We start from the raw sequence: 22,470 nt of genomic DNA, 5'->3' as shown, positions 1-22,470 counted from the left end.
TTACGTTATGTCGCGCCGTATAAGGGGACACACCCACAAACAAACAAAAAAATGCGCACCATTTCTTGGTGGAGATTTGTTTTCTGACATCAGCAGTATTTGGGATGATTTAAAAAAAATTCCAATCATTTACTGTATATGTCGTCAGCGTTTTGCCATCTCCAATTGCTCATCGGCCGCTCTGGGGGGAATTTAGGACAGACTTGCCTTTCGGAGGAAATACGCCACATACATAATGAAGATCTTACTTTTTTTTTCATCACTTTCAACTATATGAATCAAAGATATAACATGTCACTGTTTTACAATACTTTGCCCTTTAATACTTGTTTGAATTTTGAAACGGAAATTTAGGGTAGGTGTAATAGTCATTTGGGAGCTGTGTCGCATTTCAAGTTGGCGGACTCGTTGAGAGCAACAGGCCAAGACGTTCAAGTCGTTGTTTGCGATGCAACCACATAGATTCATGCCTATGGTGTTGCTAAGCTAGTAGGGTCAAAGATGCTTTCCATGGGCGTCGCGGGCAAGAATAGCAAAAGAACAAAGACGCAAATCATTATACAAAGTGGCGTACAATCATAAGAATCATGCGGCACATTGTTGTGCACAGCGGCGTACAATTAGTAACCTTACACAAACACAGATTTTCATCGCCCCGCCCTCCCTTTCAAATGTTCTGGATTGATATCCCACTGATTGGCATTGACGAATAAAAATTAAACCTCATGTAAATTGGTTGCGAAATGAACAACTTTTTGGGGAGAAAATGAACACTTTATTGACATAATTTCCATGCATTGCCGTTGATAGAAAAACCGCCCCTGCCAACATGGCCGTGACGTAGGCACGTTAGTTAACCAGGGTGCGGCAGCACGCTGGCATGTCTTCATAATTCTGCTTGAAACCACCCGAGGAGGAGACTTGCATAAATAAGTCACAACGGAGAGAAAATGAGGGATATTATTTACCCCCGGATTTTTGTCATCATCTTGTGTGCGGTGGTTTTTGTGGCAGTTTTAGTCGTTAACGGTTTAGCAGGGGCTGGTAGAGGTAAGTGGTTGCAATCATCTAAAATGTTTTTAAACTCCCTATGCGAGTGGTGCGTTGGTTTAGGCAGCATTCCCACATGACTGAATACTGTGAAATTTTTCAGAATAACAATTATTTTACATGGACTTCCTTAATCATTATCCTTTTTGGTTGATGTTACCAACTGAGAAAGTTTGTCGCTCTATTATATTGCTATCACGGAAAAAGTTAGTGTAGTCCCTCATTCCAGAAAGTTTGATTTCGAGTTGCATTTTAAAATCAGTCTAATGGATACGTTTTCTGGAAAGAGTGGGTTCGATTCCTGGATCTGGTCTTCCTGTGGGTAGTCTGCATGTTTCCCCCGTGCCTGCGTGGGTTTCCCCTGCATACTCCGGTTTCCTTCCACATTCCATCCGCAAATAGCGCACTCTGAATTGTACATGGGCACGATTGTAAATTTCAATTGTTCTATATGTGCCCAATGATTGGCTGGCAACCGGTTCAGGGTGTACCCCGCCTATTGCCCAAAGGCTGCTGGGATGGACTCCAACACGCCCGCGACCCTTGTGATGATGAAGCGGTTCGGATAATGGATTGATGGATGAAATCTGGATATTTAACACCCAATTTCAAGCAAATATTAAAACCCAAGTTCTCTGTGCTCTGACTTTGTCAAGTGACGAAGAGAAATAAACTAAAATAGACTCTACCTTACCTGTGATGCTGAACAGGATGAGTGGGAGAAAAAAACATTCAATTGTGACTCTGTTTTGCAGGTGCCTTCTTTTCTTCAACAGGTAACGTTTCAGCCCGTTATGAGACCAACATTACTCCTGCTGGCTGGACCTTCTCCATTTGGGGTGTTATTTATACCTGGCTCTCCTTAATGGTCATATATATTACCCTATTTGTGTTCAGGGGGTAAGCAAATATTAGTGTGCACTGGAATCTTTTTAACCATTCATTCTAAGACCAATGGCAACTTTTTTCCCCCCGTTTTCAACAGATCCTGGGCTCAGTGTCTACTGCCGTACGCATTCTATTTCTTCTGGCTGTTCAACATTGTGCTGAATATGATATGGCTGCTGTTGTGGGACAGAGAGTATGTCTATGGTTTCTTGTTCTTTTTACGCAATGCATGTTAATGTTAATATGTCCTAAAAAATCGTATTTATCAGGAAACAATAAACAAAGAAAACAAAATACCTCAAATCTACTACGACTATGCTAAAATGTGAAAAGCTGTGCCCACTTGAATTAATAACCCACATTTTAAAGTTCAGATTATCATAAAATATTAAACAGATACTAATTTGATGATTTTGTCATGTCTGTTCTCCATTATAGGTTAATGCTGTCAGCATTGGTTGTATTGATCCTGGTTGTGTTAACCAACCACAGTGCCTTGGGTATCTGTTGCTATGTCACAGATTATTATGGACTCTGGGTAAAAACTTATTATCCCAAAGACCTGACCTGTGTCAGAATTCTGGTAGGTGGAATGATTGTTGTGTGAGTGCAAGCGAAGAGTTACCTTGACAAAGCTCTTTTTTAGGTTTTTAAAAAAAATAATTACTTCCAACCAGTTACCAGCTTTGCTGTCGAAAACCGGTTCACGTCTTAAATATAAAATAACAACAACAAATAGTATCTAATGTTGTGTTGTTAAAATTACAATAATTTCATTTGGTCTCTCTGTTGATTGAAACTTTGAAGGTCCAGAATGGTTTGGCGCTCTACACCACATGGACATCAATTGCTTCGTTGATCAACTTCACTTTAGTTCTTCAATTGTGGGGTGTGGCCAAGAGCACAGCAGCAACAGTGTCCCTTTGCCTCCTGTTTGCTGAGGTGGTGGCCTGGTAAGCTTACGAAAGACACTTTGTTCCCGGCTTCTAGTCAAGAGAAAATATATATATATATTTTTTTGCACTTTTTTCTTTACAAAGATTAAACAACAATTTTTTTATAGACTAGAATTTTTTACAGATGTATTGATGCAATAATATTTATTATTATTTTGTTTTGGTTATTGTATTTTGCTGTGGTGTACTATTGTGCCACAATACCATGCTGTCATATTTTACAATAAGTGATCTCTGTCCAGGTTTATTCTTGAAAACTGGGTACTGGATCGTTGGGTGCGCTACATTCTGACAGTGTACCCGGTTGTGATCGTGGCGCTGCTTGGAAATGTCTTCAAACATTTTGATCCAGCCGACCCCAGCCCAAATGGCATCTTTATGGGTGAGTGTCAAACTATGCAAATTATGCTGAGAAAAAGCATTACATGGGATAAAGGGGTGAGGTCAGCCAATGTATGGGAAGCATTACGTTGTGATTGATAATAATATGACTGTTCACTTGTATACTGTTTGTGTCATTAGTTACTCTCCTGGTGTTGGCATGTATCCTGCTGGTGTTCCGAGTCTGTAATGTCATCTGGAGAAACAAAAGGAGACCCCTCTTCTCTCTAGGGTCGGCACGGCAGCTGAATTCACCTCTCGATGGAACTAAATTCAAGATCTTATCCTAGGTATAAGGAATCTTCAGACCACTAGACACAGAAACCCTTTTGACACTTGATGACATTTGTGATTTTTACACTTTTGCTGTTGCTGTCAATGCTTTTTCACTGGCCTGTTCAAAATTCAGATTTCACTCTGTCCATCTTTTTTTGACGGTGCTTTTGGATTTTCAGTGTCATTTGTCTGTTGCAACTTGCTGTTTCTTTACGTTTTCTTTTTTAGCTTATTGAATTTCCCATCTTAACTGACCAGTGTGTAAACAATGGCAGCTTCTTTCGCAATTTGATGAGGAACATACTTATTTTCTATGCCAAAACTTTGCATGAGTTTTCTATTTTGCCTTTCCAATATGAAGGTTCTTAATTTTTTTATATCTGGCAGTTAATGTTAAATAGGTCATTATACTTGTAAGTATGAAGTAATTTGAGAGTTATCTACACGTTTTAAATTACGTCTGCTAATAAACATGTACTTTCACATTGCTGTCATTAGTACATATGCCTATTAAATGCATGCCATGTTTAGCTCTTTGTGTGTAATGTTCATTATCCTGTGTTTTTATTATTATTGTTACAGCCCAAATCTGATGTCATGCACTACATATTTTGTCAACCCTTTGCAATTTTCCAGCTTGTTATATTTGATATTAAATACATATAGTATGTTTTTGTGTGTTCACAATCAATGCTGGCACTTATTACAACACAAGTCTAACAACCAGCAAAATAAAAACTGTTTCTATATTTTAATTTGGGAATAAAGTCAAACGCATTTATTGACATCCTTTTGTCACGAGTCTTTCTGCAGTGTGAAGTGATTTTGTGCAAAGTTTGTTGCTGCTGCATCCGTTTGGTCAGAAGATAGACCTCCGACTGACCTGACCTGACTTGACCCGTGTTGCAACAGGGAGACATAGAAAACATGCAAGACTCGAGGACCGGAGTTGCCTACCCATGCGCTTAGTTGAAGAGAAAGACCGAACACTCATTGAAATTCCAACAATGTCCCAAAGTGGGCCTCCACATTCCCACGGCCCATACATGCCCACTTTCCCAGAGCAGCTGACCCTACGACTTGAGTTGACATTCATCTGTTCTGATTTTGGTGCGTGAAATAAATTATAAAATGTTTCCACATACTCCATGTAGTATGCTCGTATAACTGTCATTGCTGTTAGGTGCATTGAATTCGATTATTTTAGATTATGTTGTTTTGAGATGTCCTACTTTGTGTGCGGTACTTAAACGCACCTCGAGTCTCCAGACGAACTGCACGTAACGTGGAGGCGGGGCTTCAATGAACCAGGCGTTATAAAAATAGCAACCAAAATAACTCGTAAGAAATTCGACTGCCATTGTACCAAAATCGATATATAATCATATGCATGCCTATAAAACTTAAAATACGACGAAACAGAGCCTTTATGTTAGAAAATAAAACTGTTTCTTAATAATTTGGTTGCGTTGTTTTCTGTTATTACGGTAAGCCTCATTGCCTGGTTTTCTGCGACACGCCTCCAGTCTCAAATGTTGCAGTAAAACAGTCGTCGCATAGAAATTAGACTGCAAGTTCCACTCGTCTGAGGACGGAGAATACTTAGGACGGACAATCACTTTACGGGGTCAGTCGTTTGAATCAATATTTCAACATTATCATAATTCTGTGTGTTGTAGTCTTGGTTTGTTATGGTCGACAGAGTGGGTGATCATAACAGATTGGAGAATTAAAGCACAAGAGGAAATGTCATTTTTTGCACAAGTGGGAACATGAGAATTCTTGTTCAAGAGGTTTTGTATGTTGAAATAACGCAAAATACGTTTTGTATGTTACTCGAACATGCTCCGTCATTACAGGACATACGTTTGAAGGGTCTATTGTCACTTGATGTGCACCTTATGTGCAAATGCATTAAGAATAAATGATAATCTATTTCTAATTCATTTTTCACCCCCTGTCTAAACATTTATGCATGCCGAGCAGTTGAACAGTTAAAAATTTGTGTTGTTTGCTCTGCTGCTGTTTGCCAAGGCAAGTGGACTTTTGAAGCTACTTTTTTTTTTTTGCTGTCATATCTTACGTTTATGTAAAACCTGTTCTAGTTTTGCCGTTAACGGTTGACATGAGCAAAGGCTGGCAAGCAAGCTCAACAGTGACAAGAGTTATATAAATACACGTTGACATTATCAGTTAGATTCCTGACCTTGTCCAGGGAAAAGCATGAAGCAGAATCAAGTTTGACGTTTCTGGGGGCTCCAATGACTCTTGACTGCTTTATACTGTATCATTTCGTGTTGCCTTAACTACGAGGCATCGTTTCCCTCTGAAATGATTCATATTTGAAGAAATTGGGGTGCAGGAGAATGGGTTTCATTGGTAGTGTGACATAATTACATTTAAATAAGCAAGTAACTAAATAAATTCATTTTAAATAAAGTTAGAGATAACTACATCTGTGTCATAGTCAAATCAGATTAGTGTGAATGTTTTATCAGTCCTATTAAATTATTATAATGTATAACATGTCCTTTTTGCAGGTGATCAGGATTAAGCATAATCGAACTCCCCAAAATGCTGCCTCAAGACTTGAAGCAGATCCGAGTACTGATACTCAATGACAAAGAGAATTTAGAGAGGACCCTGTTCAGACTTGATCAAGGTAAAATTTGTTATTAGTTCAAACTAATATGATTTAATATTATGGTTATTAGTAGGCTCTAGCATGATTGCAACCCTTGTGAGGATAAGCGGTTCAGATGATGGATGGGTGGTATTATAGCTGTATTGGAAAATAAATTAATTAATCACAGTTGCACACACTGAAAAAAAAGAAAATTATTAGATGATAATTATGTATATTATATAATATTCATTTTAAACAATAATTATTATTAATGATAAAAGTCTCAGATTCCAGAGTTAATATATTTATGTTTCCTCAGGTTTTGAGCTCCAATTCCGTCTGGGTCCAAGTCTTCAGGGCCGGAGAGTTACAGTCCAAACCAACTACCCACCTGAAGGACAAGCGTTTGAACGAAACACTTTCCGTGTTTTGACCTGGAAGAACCCGACAGGACGTGAAGATGACTCTGATAAGTTTTGCTGTCTAGATATCAAGGTGGCTGGTTCTTTCCAGTACTACTTTGGATTTGGGTAAGACTCCACTTTAACTGGAAGGATGAAAATGATTATTCATTTGACATGTCTAAATGTCAACATCACTTGATTGCCATTGTGATCAACTTGTAGCTAACTCAAAATGAAAAATATTTTTCCTCCTTATAGGGACACAGAGAAATCTGGAGGAGGCTACATTGTTGTCAACCCAATCCTTCGTGTTGGATCAGAGAACCGTGTCCTCCCATTAGACTGCATCAGCATTCAGACCTATTTATCCAAGTGTTTGGGTACCTTAAATGACTGGCCAGCCAGATTGCAAGTTGCAAAGGAGTCAGGTATGTGTTTGATTTCTTTTGGAGATGGCTTGCCCTGATTGTGAACATGCATCATAGTCCGCACCATGTGTGAGTCCAGTCACAGGAGAACACAGAGAGATAATGCAATTGCATCATTTATTTTTTATTTTTTCACCTGGGCAGCATCAGGCGCACTGGTACAACCTCCAAAAAGTCTTGCATATGCGACCAAAGTGGTTGTACTCTGGAGCCCTGAAAGAAGCGGGCCTCACTTTTCCCATGCTTTTGGATGACAGTTTATATTGCTTGTTACCTTGAACTTATAAATTCATCATTACCCTTGTTTTTAGAATGTGGTTGTTTTTTATCCAGAAGTGTGGGTTCCCATATGAACAATGCATATGTTTATTTTATTCCCTAGGGTACAACATGATCCATTTCACGCCTTTGCAGACATTAGGACTATCCAGGTCATGCTACTCCTTGGCAGACCAGCTAACCTTTAGCCCCGAATTCAGCCCAGATGGCCAAAACTATACCTGGACACATGTGGGTGCGCTAGTGGAGAAGATGAGGAAAGAATGGAACATGCTGTGTATTACTGATGTGGTGTACAACCATACTGGTAAGTAACTCAATGTGTTATAAAAGTTTAGGTACAGAAGTATTTGGCATTACGGTCCTTTTTTTTGTTGTGATTTTCATTAGAGTATATTTTTGTGTTTGCAGCCGCTAATAGCAAGTGGATCCTTGAGCATCCAGAATGTGGTTACAACCTGGTGAACTCGCCCCATCTACGTCCAGCCTGGGTGTTGGACAGAGCTATCTGGCATTTAACCACCAGAATCGTAAATGGACGGTACAAGGACATTGGCCTTACTGCTAATATCACCAATGAGAATCATCTGAATGTAAGTGCACGATTGCTTTTTGGACTTTGTTTTTAGTCAACTTGCAAAGGGAACATGGACTGTTCAGACAACTGGGAAAATATTGACAATTTTACTGTTGTGTGTGTGTGTGTGTGTGTTTGCGTGTGTGTGTGTTTGTGTTTGTCAGGAAATTCGAAGTGTGCTATGGAAAGATGTGTATCCTCAGATCAAACTCTGGGAGTTCTACCAGGTCAAAGTGGACAGTGCTATCGAGCAGTTCAGAACTCTCTTACAAGATGGTATGTAGAACTGTTCATCTGAGATATATGTACAGTATACACTTTCAGAGGAATGAAACAGTACGCCCATTTTTTTTATTTTTGCTGTTGATTGAAACAATTTGGGTTCCAAAACATGAATATGAGACAAGAATAAAAAGCAAATACCTAGCTTATATATTATTTCATTTTATTGTTACACTGTGTTGTATTGGTCTGAACTATTTATCGTTTTTAGAACCGAAATCACAATCCCAGAAAACAAGATTTTTTTTTACAGATTTTGTTGAAACGTACAACCAGCCCAACATTGGCACTTATTAGATTCTGTCAGTCTGCTACAACACCCGGAGGTCAACCGTGTCCTTGGTGTTGGGTCGCATTAATCATTGTGTTACATATACCATGTTGGTATTTTAAGGCGCAAAACCAGACCATAGTAAGACTGAAGGGGAAAAAGGCCTTATGATTATCCAGGACCCTGGTTGGCGACGTTATGGCAACACAGTGGACATGAACTCTGCTCTCCAAACATTTGTACCTCACAGGTAAGACACATTTGAACACAGTTCATTTGAATTCATACCTTTATCTTTATTTTTTACACAAATACTTGGTGTCCACGTGCACCCCAACTTATTTTATTCCCACTTCAATCCTTGAAGTGTCTATTTTCAGAATCTGCCAACAAGCTGAAATAATGTCTGAAAGACGTCTTTTCGAACCTTTTACTGCACCTAACTTAATTGTTTTTACTGTTCATACAGTTTTTCCCCACAGCACATCGAGGACTGCTGCCATTTGTTGCGACAGAAATTGAACCAGCTTAATGAGGAACAACTCCACATTGTGCATCAGCATCAAGAACAGGTAGTGAAAACATAACCTAATCTGTTCATATTGATGAGTCAATTCTTCTTGAAATGAATGAGAAAGTTATAAACCATAATGTGTGAGGAGACATCATAGAAATTCAACTCATCCGGCTCATCCAACAGCCCAAAAGAATAAGCATTTTGATGAAGGGATAGTTGAAAAAACATGATCTCTTATGACTGTTTTTATTTCATATTTGTTTGTAATCGTTTGCTTGCAGGCAGCCAACTGCATTTTGGGAAATGTTATGTATGAGCGTCTGGCAGGACATGGACCCAAATTAGGCCCTCTTAGCAAGAAGAACCCTCTTGTTACCAGGTCCATTTTTTATTTTTTGCTTGTGTGTCTGTTCAACCCTTCCAGGAAGCATCAGTTTTTAGATAATTTTGGAGTGTTAAATGATGGTATTTAAAAACAAACACACAAACGTTGTTGTTGTTTTTTTCAAAACTAGACTACCAAAAATATTCTAATACGTTATTATTGATAAAATTAGGGTTAAGGTTATTTTCAATCTTATAATAATTTCAATATTTTCAAAACAGTTTTACCTGGAAAACTAGGTAAAACTGTTTTTAAAAGGCCCTGATTTTTTTCTCTCTTCCTCTCACAGGTATTTCACCTTCCCATATCAAGACATGACTCTCGAGCAGGAGATGCAGATGATAGATGAACCAGACAAGACATGTAACTTCATGGCTCACAATGGTTGGGTGATGGGTGATGATCCGCTGCGCAACTTTGCTGAACCAGGTAAACATTCGCTAATTACTAGATGTAAGGTCCACATGCAGAAAGCATATTTGAGTTGTTTGGACTACAAATGTCTCTCCGAGTAATAAAGATGGCGGATTTGCGAAACCGTTTGGCCCCACCCATTACCTTGTTTTGAAGTTCCGCTCCAAAGACTGTGATGTAATAGATAAAAAAACGTAATGGAAAATGGATAAAACTGAACGGAGAAAAAAATATCCCCCAAACAGATTATAAAAATATCTTTGCAGCACCTGGAGAGATTAGATTAAACCTTTCAACAATCTTGGAGACTACAAGTGCACAACATGATGGATTTAAAAAATAAAAAAAGTTGGAAATGGTGAAAGCTCAAGAAGGAGTAACAAAAAAATAGTGCAGTTAAATGATTGATTTTGACTTTTTTCCTTTCCTAAATTTAATCAGTGTTGTCTGTTTGGCCCTGCTGTAATTGTCTGTGTCTCTGCTCTGTTTACTTTAGGATCCAATGTCTACGTTCGGCGAGAATTGATATGCTGGGGTGACAGTGTCAAACTTCGCTATGGCAAGGGACCTGCAGACTGCCCTTTTCTCTGGGCTCACATGAAGAAATACACTCAAATAACAGCCAAATATTTTCATGGAGTCAGACTGGATAACTGCCATTCTACACCATTACATGTTGCTGAGGTAAGCAATCTTGGAGTAGCAGCAGTGATGAGCATTCCGTCTCAGGATGGATGCTGATTGTACGGACGGACGACAAGACGTTTTTAAAAACTTGCACCGCAATTTCTACAATATTGCGCATTTAAAATACGATGAAAAAAAATAGGGGTCCATGATCAAACCGCGTTAGACAAAATGTCACGTAGAATCGAAGCGTGTAAAATGGAGGCTTAGCTGTATTTTGTTAGATCCTCATTTGATATTAGCTCACAACAAAAGAAGAAGAAATCTCCCAAACTGCTGTGCACTAAATTCTCCTCTTTTCTCCCTGTCTGTAATGTAATGTCTTGTCCAGGCTATGCTTGATGCAGCCAGAGTGGTCAGACCCAATTTGTATTTGATAGCTGAACTGTTTACAGGCAGCGAAATCCTTGACAATGTATTTGTGAATCGGCTGGGAATTAGCAGCCTTGTAAGAGGTACTTGTTCAAACAAACTAATATTGTTTTTTTTTTTCTTCTCTTTTCCCTGCATTTTGTGTTCTTTCACTTTCCTTCCTATTCTGTTTTCCTGGACTGAATGAATTAATGTGGTGTTACTTTTCCCAATCTCTTCACTGTCACTAACCGGCTTCATCACTTTAACAATAATATCCATTCCTCCACCTCCTTTTTGCCATCCTTAATTTATATTGACTTCTTGGACTTTGCTGTGTTGCTTTGTGTGGTGGTTGACCAGTACATGCTAGATGTGGCTAGAACAGTGTGCCCTAACCTGTATGTGGTGGCTGAACTCTTCACTGGCAGTGAGGAACTGGATAACATCTTCGTTACAGATCTAGGGATTACATCACTCATACGAGGTACGGTATTGTATTTTTAAAACCTCACACAGATATATCTATTCACAGTTTGTATAAAAAATATTAGTATATAATATATTATATATTTGGCTATATATTATATATTTGGCTATATGACAGATGTTTTATCGTTTAAATTAATTATTTAAATTATTAAATGTAATTAAATTGATTTAATTATCACATTTACAATGGATATGAATTAAACAATTAACATGTAAATCAAATGTATATTGTACATTTAAAATGCCATCCACGTCCTATATTGTTTGACTGAGGTACAACCTGGATGGTCAGCAGCCACAATTATTCACACTCATATCTATGGAAAATTTACTCCTCAATTAAACTTAACACACATGTTTTGCCAATGTGGGAGGAAGCCCAGAGAACATGAAAACTCAAAAACACAAAAAGGCAGAACCTCAGAACTGTGAGACAAATGCTAAGAACTCGGTATTGAAGAACCAATGCATCCAAATTGTATTATTGAAATACTGAAGAATCACAAAGTTGTCTGACATCCAGTGAACATGAAAAAAAAAGAAAGGGGAAGTAAGTACATGAACTTATTTGCAAGTTACTCAAACCTATGTGACATCACCGGAATGGCTGTGCTGAAATACTGGAAAGGTGGCTGTTCGGCAGCTAGCTACCACCAAATCACTAAATAAAAAAAACCTAATTGTCGAATGTTGTATTTACATTGCATTTAATGACAAATTAACACACTAACTCAAAAAACATTGACTGCTCTGTTCTATGAAGCTACAAAAAGTAATTGTCGAGTGTTGTATTTACATTGCATTTAATTACAAATTAACATACTAACTCAAAAAAACATTGACTGCTCTGTTCTATGAAGCTACGGTATCTGGAAAATGCATGTTAACCAATAAGCACACTGAGAAACATGACTGAATAGCAATGAATATTTTTTACGACGTTAAAGCTATAAAGTACCGACAAGCTTTTTCTTTTCTGTACAGTGTACTGTGTTTTGCACCCTTAATCTTTTAGAGGCCATGTCCGCTGGTGATAGCCATGAAGAGGGAAGATTGGTCTATCGTTATGGTGGCGAACCAGTCGGAGCGTTTGTTCAGCCAAGTCTTCGCCCACTGACGCCATGCATTGCACATGCCATGTTCCTTGATGTAACCCATGACAACGAATGTCCTATACAGGTGGTTTATCCAAATCACATCATGACATAACTAACTAATGGTAGAAAAATACATGATTATAAATGGTTATAATATATTATATTTACATTATAATTCCCGTATTTTCCGGACTATAAGGCGCACCTAAAAACCTAAAATTTTCTCAAAAGCCGACAGTGCGCCTTATAGTCCGGTGCGCCCTATATATGGACCAAATTCCAAAATTTAAACTGGCCCGAAGCATTGTGTCATGAAATCAATCATAAGTGGCCCGCTGAAGACTATGAATCATAAATCAAAAAGACTATGGATCATTATTTTGTGATTATAAAGTAATTTGTTGCGTCTGAAGTTGAAATAAAAAAGATAAAATGGAGAATGATTTGATTTGGATTAAAAATCTGACATAATGCATTAATGGTGCGCCTTATAGTCCGGTGCCCCTTATATAAGGACAAAGTTTTAAAATGGGCCATTCATTGAAGGTGAGCCTTATAGTCCGGTGCGCCTTATAGTCCGGAAAATACGGTACCAGTGTTTCTGTGTTTCCATTGTGCAGCTGCGTTCGGCGCTGGACTCTCTTCCAAGTTCTGCGATGGTCTCCATGGCCTGCTGTGCTACTGGCTCAACAAGAGGATATGATGAATTAGTTCCACATCAAGTAATATTCAACATACACTATAATACAATACACTGCACTTTACATTCAAATTTATTGAAGTTTGTGTGTGTGTAGATTTCTGTTGTTAAAGAGGAGCGTTTTTACCCGAAGTGGAACCCTTCTGCCTCCCTGACCTCTGCCAGCGAGGTTGGACCACAGACTGGCATCATTGCTGGGAAACTGGCACTCAATAAGTTGCATCAAGAATTGGCTGCTCAAGGCTTCATACAGGTATAATTTTGGTCATAGTTTTTTTAATATATATATTTCTACATATAATATTTTAATATGTGTCCTCTATAGGTCTATGTAGACCAGGTTGATGAAGATATTGTGGCCATTACTCGCCACTGTCCCAGCACCCATCAGTCAGTAGTGGCAGTTTGTAGGACAGCTTTCAAGAATCCTAAAACACACCACTATAGAACTGATGTGCCACCAATGTTTATACCTGGTAGGAGAATCACACACAACGCAAATAGTTGTGGTGCAGAAATTTGTTTTTCTTTTTTGTCCTTATATAAAGTATAGTGCCAGACAGGAGATTGATGATAATGTTATGCCTTTCATTTTATTTGAGTATTTAGCAGGGTTATAATAGTGTGGGATTTTTCATTATACAGTACAAGTTGGGCACAAAATGTTGGGAAATTTTCTCAGAGCTCAAAGAAAGATTTGGCTATTACATTTCTCGGCATTTGCACATTTTGAGTCCAGTTTACATATAAAAGCTAATCCTGAGCGGCAATACCGAGAAATTAGTTAAAATGTAGTTCGAACAATCTAATAATATAAAGTTCATGGAAAAAACTTACTTCAAATGTGAGTCTTATTTTGAGACACTTGTAGAGGATTGTAGTGTGTTCGGGAATTGTGAATCATTCAGGGCAAGTTTTATCATTTACAATACAATATTTTGTCAAGGTAATAAAAGTTATAAACAGTTATTTGACTTTGATTAGTCATTTGGTGTTTTTTTTTTGTCATGATCATTGTTATGCATTGATCCTGTTACCCAAATCTTCTCTCCAGGAAAAATTGAGGAGGTTGTATTGGAGGCAAGGACAGTGGAAAGACATGCTGGGAGTTTCGTAAAAGATGACAACTTCATCAATGGCATGCCCGAATACACAGTTGAGATAAAAGAGCATATTCCGGTAAATAAAATACCTATTTTCCTCAGCATTGTGTTTTAGAGTTCTCGTTATATGATTCATTTCATTTAAAAACAAATCATGTTGCATGTTGATTCCAGTAATCACAAGGATTTATACTTAATCAATTATTTGTGTATATTTGCAGTTACAGGAGAGCTCAGTGGTGTACCATGCTGGTGTGACATCTAAAGGTCGATCAGAGTTTGTACAGGAAATCAGTTTCAAGAAACTGACACCGGGAAGTGTCATTGCCTTCAGGTACTATAGGATTCATTACCTACACAAAACTGCAACTTTACAGTAAAATCCCTGATAAAAAAGAAAAAAAAAAACTTTCTCTTCCTTGTAGGATTAGTTTGGACCCCAAAGCTCAGAAGTTGGTCGGGGCACTCCGCTATTATCTGTCCCAATTTAGTCTAAAATACCGAAAAGGCAGCATAGCAGATGAAAACCCACCAGACGCCCTGAAGATGCCTTTGGCACAGTGAGTCCATATCTAGATATGTAGAATTTCATTATCATGAACATGATGCAATCCATTTTACTTCACTGAATTTAAAAAAAATGCTTTGTGTATATTTTTACCATTTATACCATCGCTATTTTGTATACATGATTATCTTGAATGAAACTCTTACGTAGGCTGATGTCAAAGTTGACGCTAGCAGACATGAATGTCTTGCTATTTCGCTGCGATGCCGAAGAACAAGAGGATGGCGGAGGCTGTTACAGTATTCCAGGTTGGGGAACCTTCAAATATGCAGGCCTCCAAGGTAAGTAATATTGGGGTTCAATGAATTCCCTTTATCCTATGAATTCATTTGATGAATATTGTGGTTCTGTATACTATATGCAGGACTGATGTCAATTTTGGCTGATATTCGCGCCAACAACGACCTGGGCCATCCTGTGTGTTCTAACCTCAGACAAGGAGACTGGCTAATGGAATATATTGTCAATAGACTCATACAGAAAGAAGGACCTCTTGCACAGGTAAAACTTTAACAACGTTAAAATATTTTTGAACCAAAATAACTGCGACATAATCACTCACTTGTACATTCCAATGGAGACAACTTGAGTCATTTCGTCATTTCATATGTGCAGGTTGGACAATGGCTCGAGGCCATGTTTACTTATTTGAAGCACATCCCACGCTATCTCATACCATCTTACTTTGACGCAATCCTTGTGTCAACTTTCACCACAGCTCTGGATGCAACTTTCAAACTCATGTCAAGGTAGTTTTTTTTGTAATTATGCAACCAGTGTTTATGCAAATTATCCAAATAGTGTGCTTTTCATATGAAGATTAATCAAAGTTTCTGTTTTCGATTTTTATTTAGTTTCATTCAGAGTGGCTCAAGCTTTGTGCGACACTTGGCGTTGGGTTCACTTCAGATGTGTGGTGTCGGACGCGTCCCTGCCCTTCCTCCTCTCTCGATGAAAATTGACGACATTCCATATTGCATCAGCCCAATAACTGGCCAGAAGGAGCAGTGCTGTGTGACAGTGGCTGCAGGTCACCAAACTACTAGATTATCTATAATATTTTATCGTACCAATCACTTGAAATAATCTGGTATCGGCACCGATACCAATATCTGGTATTGGTACTCCCCCATCTCTATTTACTTAATACTGATTCAAATTTGTTTTATCAGGTCTTCCTCATTTCTCTACTGGAATTTTCCGTTGCTGGGGCAGAGACACTTTTATTGCTCTCAGAGGACTGATGCTGCTCACTGGGAGACACACCGAAGCCCGGTATCCATCTATGTCTGCATGCATGTTTGATTCTTTTATGCCATGCTATTATTTCCTGTTTGGATACAGTAAATTAACAATAAATGAGGTCTTCTGCTGTGTCCTTAGAAACATCATCTTGGCCTTCGCAGGGACATTACGTCATGGTTTAATCCCAAATTTGCTGGGAGAGGGTCGCTTTGCCAGATACAATTGCCGTGATGCTGTGTGGTGGTGGCTGCAGTGCCTGCAGGTAGGAGGAAACTGGAATGTACTACATATAAACGCATACCACAGAGGTGCTTAAGGTAATTAAATACATAAATAAAATTCCACTTTTCATTTTTGACAGTCAAAAGAAAAACGCAGAGACCTAACAATTGGTTCATGATGGTGATATAGTTAAGTAGGTAGTAATACGAACTTTTCGACATACGAACCGGAGCCTCGTGATTTTTTTGCATCTACCGTATTTTCCGGACTATAAGGCGCACCTAAAAACCTAAAATTTTCTCAAAAGCCGACAGTGTGCCTTATAGTCCGGTGCGCCTTATATAGAGGCTTTGCAGTCACGTGGTTTTATCACGTGATTTTGTGTTATGCCGCCATCTTGGCGGTCAACTAGTCAGCTCGTTCCTACGTGTTTGTATGGATTGTCTGATTTCTGCGCTACGTTTTCACCGATTTCTTCCGAATTATGGCTGATTTGCTATCCAACGAAGTTAGGCATTTGGATGAAGACTCCAAGAATCGTCACAGAGAGAAGTTGAACCTTGTTGGCACAACGGATCCGTACCTTTTACCGAGAAGCATGCTAAAATCGCCCGAGCATTTTGCAACAGCCGACCTGCCTGAACGCTCATATCCAGATATTTATAATTACCTCGTCGATTTGTTTTGTAATGGCATTTCATAACTTGACATATTAAAAAACGGAATAGAGTGAAATCATTCAGATACTGTACCTGTCTGTTCAAGTTGCTACCATTTTTATTATTTGTTTATTTTTGCATGATGCCACATCTGATTGGCTTGAAAACTTAACCAATAAATATAATTCAATATTTACATTGATAACGTTTTCAAGCATCATGAAAAAATAAACACAAAATAAAAACGGGGGGGTGAACTGAAGAAATCATCCCATTCCCTGCCTTGCTGCTCTTGCTGCCTTTCTAAAAATGCACCCAGCATTTTCAACAATCATATTTGTATCATCCCATATTGTATTATTTCACATTTTGTGAAACAAATCAGGGGTGAATAGTTTGTTTACATACCTGATATGAAGTCCTCATTGCATATCCTTGTGTAAATCGTAGGTTTCCATCGTTCACGACGAATATCCGCGATCCATTTATCACGTTTTTTCATGTTCGCCGGAAATCTATAGAAGCTAAGATTTGGTTTATCGCCTCGTCTATTGCTACATCCAACAGCACAGCAGGTATCCGGCATTTTTAAGCTCAAATAGCAGCAGATATAACAAGAAAGCGTGTGTGAGTCGTTGACCGGCACTGAAAAGTTGACCGCCATGATGGCCGCCAAGCTAATGTGGGTAGCTTGATGACGTCAGCTGCAAAGCCTCTATATGGACCAAATTCCTAAATTTAAACTGGCCCGAAGCATTGTGTCATGAAATCAATCATAAGTGGCCCGCTGAAGACTATGAATCATGAATCAAAAAGACTATGGATCATTATTTTGTGATTATAAAGTAATTTGTTGCGTCTGAAGTTGAAATAAAAAAGATAAAATGGAGAATGATTTGATTTGGATTAAAAATCTGACATGATGCATTAATGGTGCGCCTTATAGTCCGGTGTGCCTTATATAAGGACAAAGTTTTAAAATGGGCCATTCATTGAAGGTGCGCCATATAGTCCGGTGCGCCTTATAGTCCGGAAAATACAGTACTTACGGACAAATTTTCAACTTCCAAAGCGACACCCCAGCATTCCCCCCGCCCTCCCATTTCTAATTATCCTTACAATACTATACTATTTATTTAATTTTTAGGATTACGTTAGCCATGTTCCCCAAGGACAGAGTATCCTCCAGTCTCCTGTCACACGCATGTATCCAACTGATGATAGTGAGCCCTGCCTACCAGGAGAAGTGGTATGTACCTTCACATGTCTCTACTGTAATTCAAAACACACAACTTTCAGTCATCAAAAAATTGAACTTTTGAATTATGTATTGAGATATACCGTGTTTGTGTACAGGAGCAGCCTCTATATGATGTAATCCAAGAGATTCTGCAGCGTCACCTCGAGGGAATTTCCTTCAGAGAGCGAAATGCTGGACCCAAGATAGACATGCACATGAAAGATGAAGGTCTGAGGATGTGTGCGTGCGTGCTTGTGTTAACCACAAACGACACTGCTTCGTCAAAATAAACAATTAACCAATAAAATATTGGTTATTTTTCCAGGCTTGATGTGTATAAGGAGATTTTTCGTAGGTTTAACCCTAAAAATTTGCTTTTTTTTTTTTTTGGATGAACTGTGTATTGCCCCAGCAACAGCGTTGACCAAAAACTCACAAATTTTGTGTTTTAGCATAATGAAGGCCTAAACACTCTTCCGACTTTCTTCCTTCCAGGGTTCAATGTTGTTATTAACGTCGACCCTGCAACAGGCTTTGTCCATGGAGGAAACCGTTTTAACTGTGGCACGTGGATGGATAAAATGGGAGAGAGTGAGAAAGCAAAAAACAAAGGCATGCCAGCTACTCCCAGGTAAAAGAGAGAATTACTGATCACACTTGAATTTGCTTTTACACCATTGTGGATTGCTCTCAGCTGGGTTTTCCATTCCCCTCAGAAATGTGCATGATTATTTACATGAATGACAAAATGCAATGTCAAATTCTCTGCGCAGAGACGGAGCAGCTGTGGAGATAATTGGTCTAAGTAAGTCAGCCATCCGCTGGATTGTGGAGCTCCATGCCAAGGGACTGTTTCCTTATGATGGAGCAAAAGTTCACAGAAATGGTATTAAACACACCATAAAAATACGCATTTAGATTTGTTGCCCGATTAGATTAAATTGTTTTAATTAGATGCTGTTATATTTTATTTTGCATAACAACATAGTAGAGTATACTAATAGTCTATCGTAGTTCATAAAATACTGTATATTTTGCAACCTAAATCTCAGATTCCATTGCATTGTGTTGCAGGAAAAGAGGTGTTTATCTTATACACCAAATGGAATGAACAAATCCAGCAGTCCTATGAGCCAAGTTTCTGGGTGTCCGAGGAGAATCAATCTGATCTTGTACACAAAAAAGGTATCTATAAGGACAGTTTTGGAGCATCTAGCCCATGGTGTGACTACCAACTCAGACCAAACTTTACTATTGCCATGGTCGTGGTAAGTTGGTACTGCTATTATTGAAATAATAAACGTCTACGTGTTAACAGAGCTGTTTTATTTTATTTTATTATTTTAAAATGACAGGCTCCAGAACTGTTTACTGTGGAAAGAGCCTGGAAAGCTCTTGAGATTGCTGAGAAGAAATTACTTGGACCCCTTGGAATGAAAACCCTCGACCCTGAGTAATACACATTCTCAAGTCTTAATACTAATATGGAAATGTAGTAGCTTAACATTAAAAATATATTTTTTTAAAAATACTGACCTAAACATTCCTTGTTTCGTCTATATGGTTGGATTTTTAAATATGTTTCCTGCATCTTTGTGTACCTGCAGTGATATGGTCTACTGTGGTGTGTATGACAATGCACTGGACAATGACAACTACAATGTGGCAAAAGGCTTCAACTACCATCAAGGACCGGTGAGAAAGTCCATTTGAGTTTGATGATTGGTAGTAATAATGAAGGACAAGGACAGCCATTGTTTAAAACAAGGGGTCCGCTTCTAAATTCATCTTGCAGAATGACTTGAACCCCCTAGCGATTTTGGCGTGCAGGTTTGATGTTGAATGGCACTGGACTAGTCAACTAATCTGTTCAATTCCTATTTTCAATTCTTATGTCTGTCCAGGAGTGGCTATGGCCTGTCGGATACTTCTTGCGTGCTAAGCTCTACTTTGCCAGAAAGCTTGGTGAAAAAACCTATGCCAAGACGGTGACTCTGGTGAAAAATGTTCTTTCACAACATTACACTCATCTGGAGAGGTACGAATGTCATATGTTGTATATAAAAATGAAGGTCCCACTGTTTTCTCATTTCATCGCGTGATTGCGTATGCTCGTGTGTACGTGGTCATCGAATGTGTTATAAGTTGCATTAAAAATTGCAATGAAAAATATTCAATTAGCAACAATAAAGTTAACTATGTTTAATTTTTGCTTTCCCCCTTTACCCCCAAACCTCTGTCTTTATCTATTTTAGATCTCCATGGAAAGGTCTACCAGAATTAACAAATGAGAATGGCCAATACTGCCCGTTTAGCTGTGAGACTCAAGCGTGGTCTTTGGCTACTCTGTTGGAAGTACTGTATGACTTCTAGAAAACCTCTGCAAGGCCCTTTCCAATATCTCTTTAACTCAGTTGAGATGAGTGTGTTAAATTCCTTCATGTTGAAATGAGCTTAATTTGAAAAAATGTCACACCCACAAAAGTATTTATTTCAAGTGTTTCTAATTGATTAAATCAACTAATGTTACATAGTTATTAGGTGGTTTATATTCAACCAGAGTGTGAAATTCAACACTCAAGAGTCACTGCCTTTACCCATTTGAACTGAAAACAGCTGTCACTGTCACAGAACATGGCAAAGACATTGCCACACATGTAATTATCCGAATGCAGGCTACAAAGCCTTGGCATGTGAGAGTTTATGCACTCTTCTGGGAGGTCTGTCATGTAAATTCCGTCAAATTATTAGGTAAAATTCTGGAGACTGGCAGCTTTGCATATGTTGCAATGACATTGGGGGGTAACACCAAGTTGTTGTTCAAGATTTTTAATTAGAAGAGTATGAAGGCACAGTGGAATAATGTTATATGTACAAGTAGCAAAGGAATCAGCAATATTTAGTTATGTAGAAATAAGCAGAAGTAACATGCAAGCAACAGGAAAATATGCATGCACAAAGGCAAAAAAAAGAGCTAGTGCAACATTACCATGGCATCAACTGCTTTATACCATATTGTTATGGCTAGGATAAAAATAAATAACAAATACTGTATGTGAATCATCTGTCAATGTTGTGTTCATACATTTGGATCTGATGTCCTCATTAGTTCAAGGTTCATGTTGTCTTTGTCTTGCTAACCTTTGGTCTCTAACTTTTAATTGTACTATTTGTAGCACCTTTTATGTTCACACACTGTTTACTTACCAAAAAAAGTCACCCAAGTCTACCTGTACTGTACTGTTCTGTACTGTACTGTATTAATGCAATAAAAATTGATACAGGCTGCTCTTATGTTTTTTTATTAATATAATGGCATTCATCTAGCCCAGTGGTCCCCAACCACCGGGCCGCGGACCGGTACCGGTCCGTGGGTCACTTGATACGTCGCCGCCAAGCCGCACAGAAAAAAAAAAAAAATTATCTATATATTTATATCAATCTATATACCGTATTTTTCGGGCTAAAAGTCGCTCCGGAATATAGGTCGCATTAGCCATAAAATGCACAATAACGTGAAAAATAACATATAAGTCGCTCCGGAGTATAAGTCGCATTTTGGGGGAGATTTATTCGACAAAATCTAACACCAAGAACAGACATGAACGAGCAACAACAGGCTAAACGATAGGTATGCTAACGTGACAAACAGAAACGAAGAGCTGAGAACGAGCCTGACATAACATTCAGAGTTATTCAAATAACTATTACATAAATAACACGTTTATAAAACCATCTGTGTCACTCCAATTCATTAAATCCATCGATCGTCCTTTATGTCAACAATGGGTGCGCGCCGCTGACGGCAGCCTCGTCAGCGTTAACAAAGTACAAGGAAAGACGTGGGTTTGGTAAACGGCTCTTTATTTAACAAAACAAGAGTTCAACGAGCCAACAACTACTGAACTGTAACGATAAAAACATATACAAGTTGCTACATGAAATAAAATATATCAAATAACTATAACATAAATAGTTAACCGCCACACGGCCCCAAGTACCAGCGTCGACTTCCAACCCTGGAGGTGGCACTTCCAGCCACGGAGGTGGAAGAGAGCTCCATAGAATAGGACCGGGCGTGCGTAAAAGCCATGTCCGAGCCCCATCCACCGTCCCCGGACAGCCACCCGGCCGAGCACCGGCCCCCGACTTCCAGCCACGGAGGTGGAAGAGAGCTCCATAGAATAGGACCGGGCGTGCGTAAAAGCCATGTCCGAGCCCCATCCACCGTCCCCGGACAGCCACCCGGCCGAGCACCGGCCCCCGACTTCCATCCACGGAGGTGAAAGAGAGCTCCGTAGAGTAGGACCGGGCGTGCGTAAATGCCATGTCCGAGCCCCATCCACCGTCCCTGGACAGCCACCTGGCCGAG

General features: G+C 38.9%; 2 protein-coding genes across 4 annotated transcripts; both read left to right on the top strand.

Annotated features, from left to right (window-relative positions):
- Positions 1–366: 366 nt before the first annotated feature.
- Positions 367–4,220, top strand: LOC119136861. 2 transcript variants are annotated; one of them, XR_005100818.1, is made up of 8 exons: positions 367–1,050; positions 1,806–1,950; positions 2,036–2,131; positions 2,377–2,521; positions 2,746–2,891; positions 3,137–3,276; positions 3,417–3,654; positions 3,854–4,220. XR_005100818.1 is itself a non-coding variant. In XM_037275643.1 (7 exons), exons 1-7 carry the CDS (start codon positions 951–953, stop codon positions 3,563–3,565), a joined length of 921 nt encoding a protein of 306 aa, XP_037131538.1. In that variant the 5' UTR covers positions 367–950; the 3' UTR covers positions 3,566–4,220. The 2 variants fall into 2 exon arrangements, 1 of the variants encoding a protein (XP_037131538.1); XM_037275643.1 differs by having other exon boundaries at positions 3,417–4,220.
- A 716-nt stretch (positions 4,221–4,936) lies between these two features.
- Positions 4,937–20,672, top strand: agla (amylo-alpha-1, 6-glucosidase, 4-alpha-glucanotransferase a). 2 transcript variants are annotated; one of them, XM_037275642.1, is made up of 35 exons: positions 4,937–5,178; positions 6,092–6,213; positions 6,497–6,707; positions 6,840–7,009; positions 7,392–7,595; positions 7,700–7,881; positions 8,030–8,141; positions 8,542–8,668; positions 8,888–8,990; positions 9,217–9,314; positions 9,610–9,749; positions 10,231–10,418; positions 11,136–11,259; positions 12,280–12,443; positions 12,982–13,083; positions 13,159–13,314; positions 13,387–13,537; positions 14,116–14,240; positions 14,386–14,498; positions 14,590–14,724; positions 14,883–15,013; positions 15,097–15,233; positions 15,348–15,481; positions 15,587–15,762; positions 15,905–16,007; positions 16,116–16,239; positions 18,006–18,107; positions 18,215–18,326; positions 18,594–18,729; positions 18,872–18,984; positions 19,173–19,366; positions 19,454–19,551; positions 19,706–19,793; positions 20,003–20,136; positions 20,354–20,672. In XM_037275642.1, exons 2-35 carry the CDS (start codon positions 6,126–6,128, stop codon positions 20,469–20,471), a joined length of 4,593 nt encoding a protein of 1,530 aa, XP_037131537.1. In that variant the 5' UTR covers positions 4,937–5,178; positions 6,092–6,125; the 3' UTR covers positions 20,472–20,672. The 2 variants fall into 2 exon arrangements, with proteins under 2 accessions (XP_037131537.1, XP_037131536.1); XM_037275641.1 differs by lacking the exon at positions 11,136–11,259 and adding an exon at positions 10,753–10,876.
- The last annotated feature ends 1,798 nt before the right edge of the window (positions 20,673–22,470 follow it).

The sequence above is a fragment of the Syngnathus acus genome, chromosome 17, assembly GCF_901709675.1.
Source record: "Syngnathus acus chromosome 17, fSynAcu1.2, whole genome shotgun sequence".
NCBI lineage: Eukaryota > Metazoa > Chordata > Actinopteri > Syngnathiformes > Syngnathidae > Syngnathus > Syngnathus acus.
The sequence above is the reverse complement of the archived record's forward strand: the minus strand, read 5'-3'. Positions and strand labels throughout refer to the sequence as shown.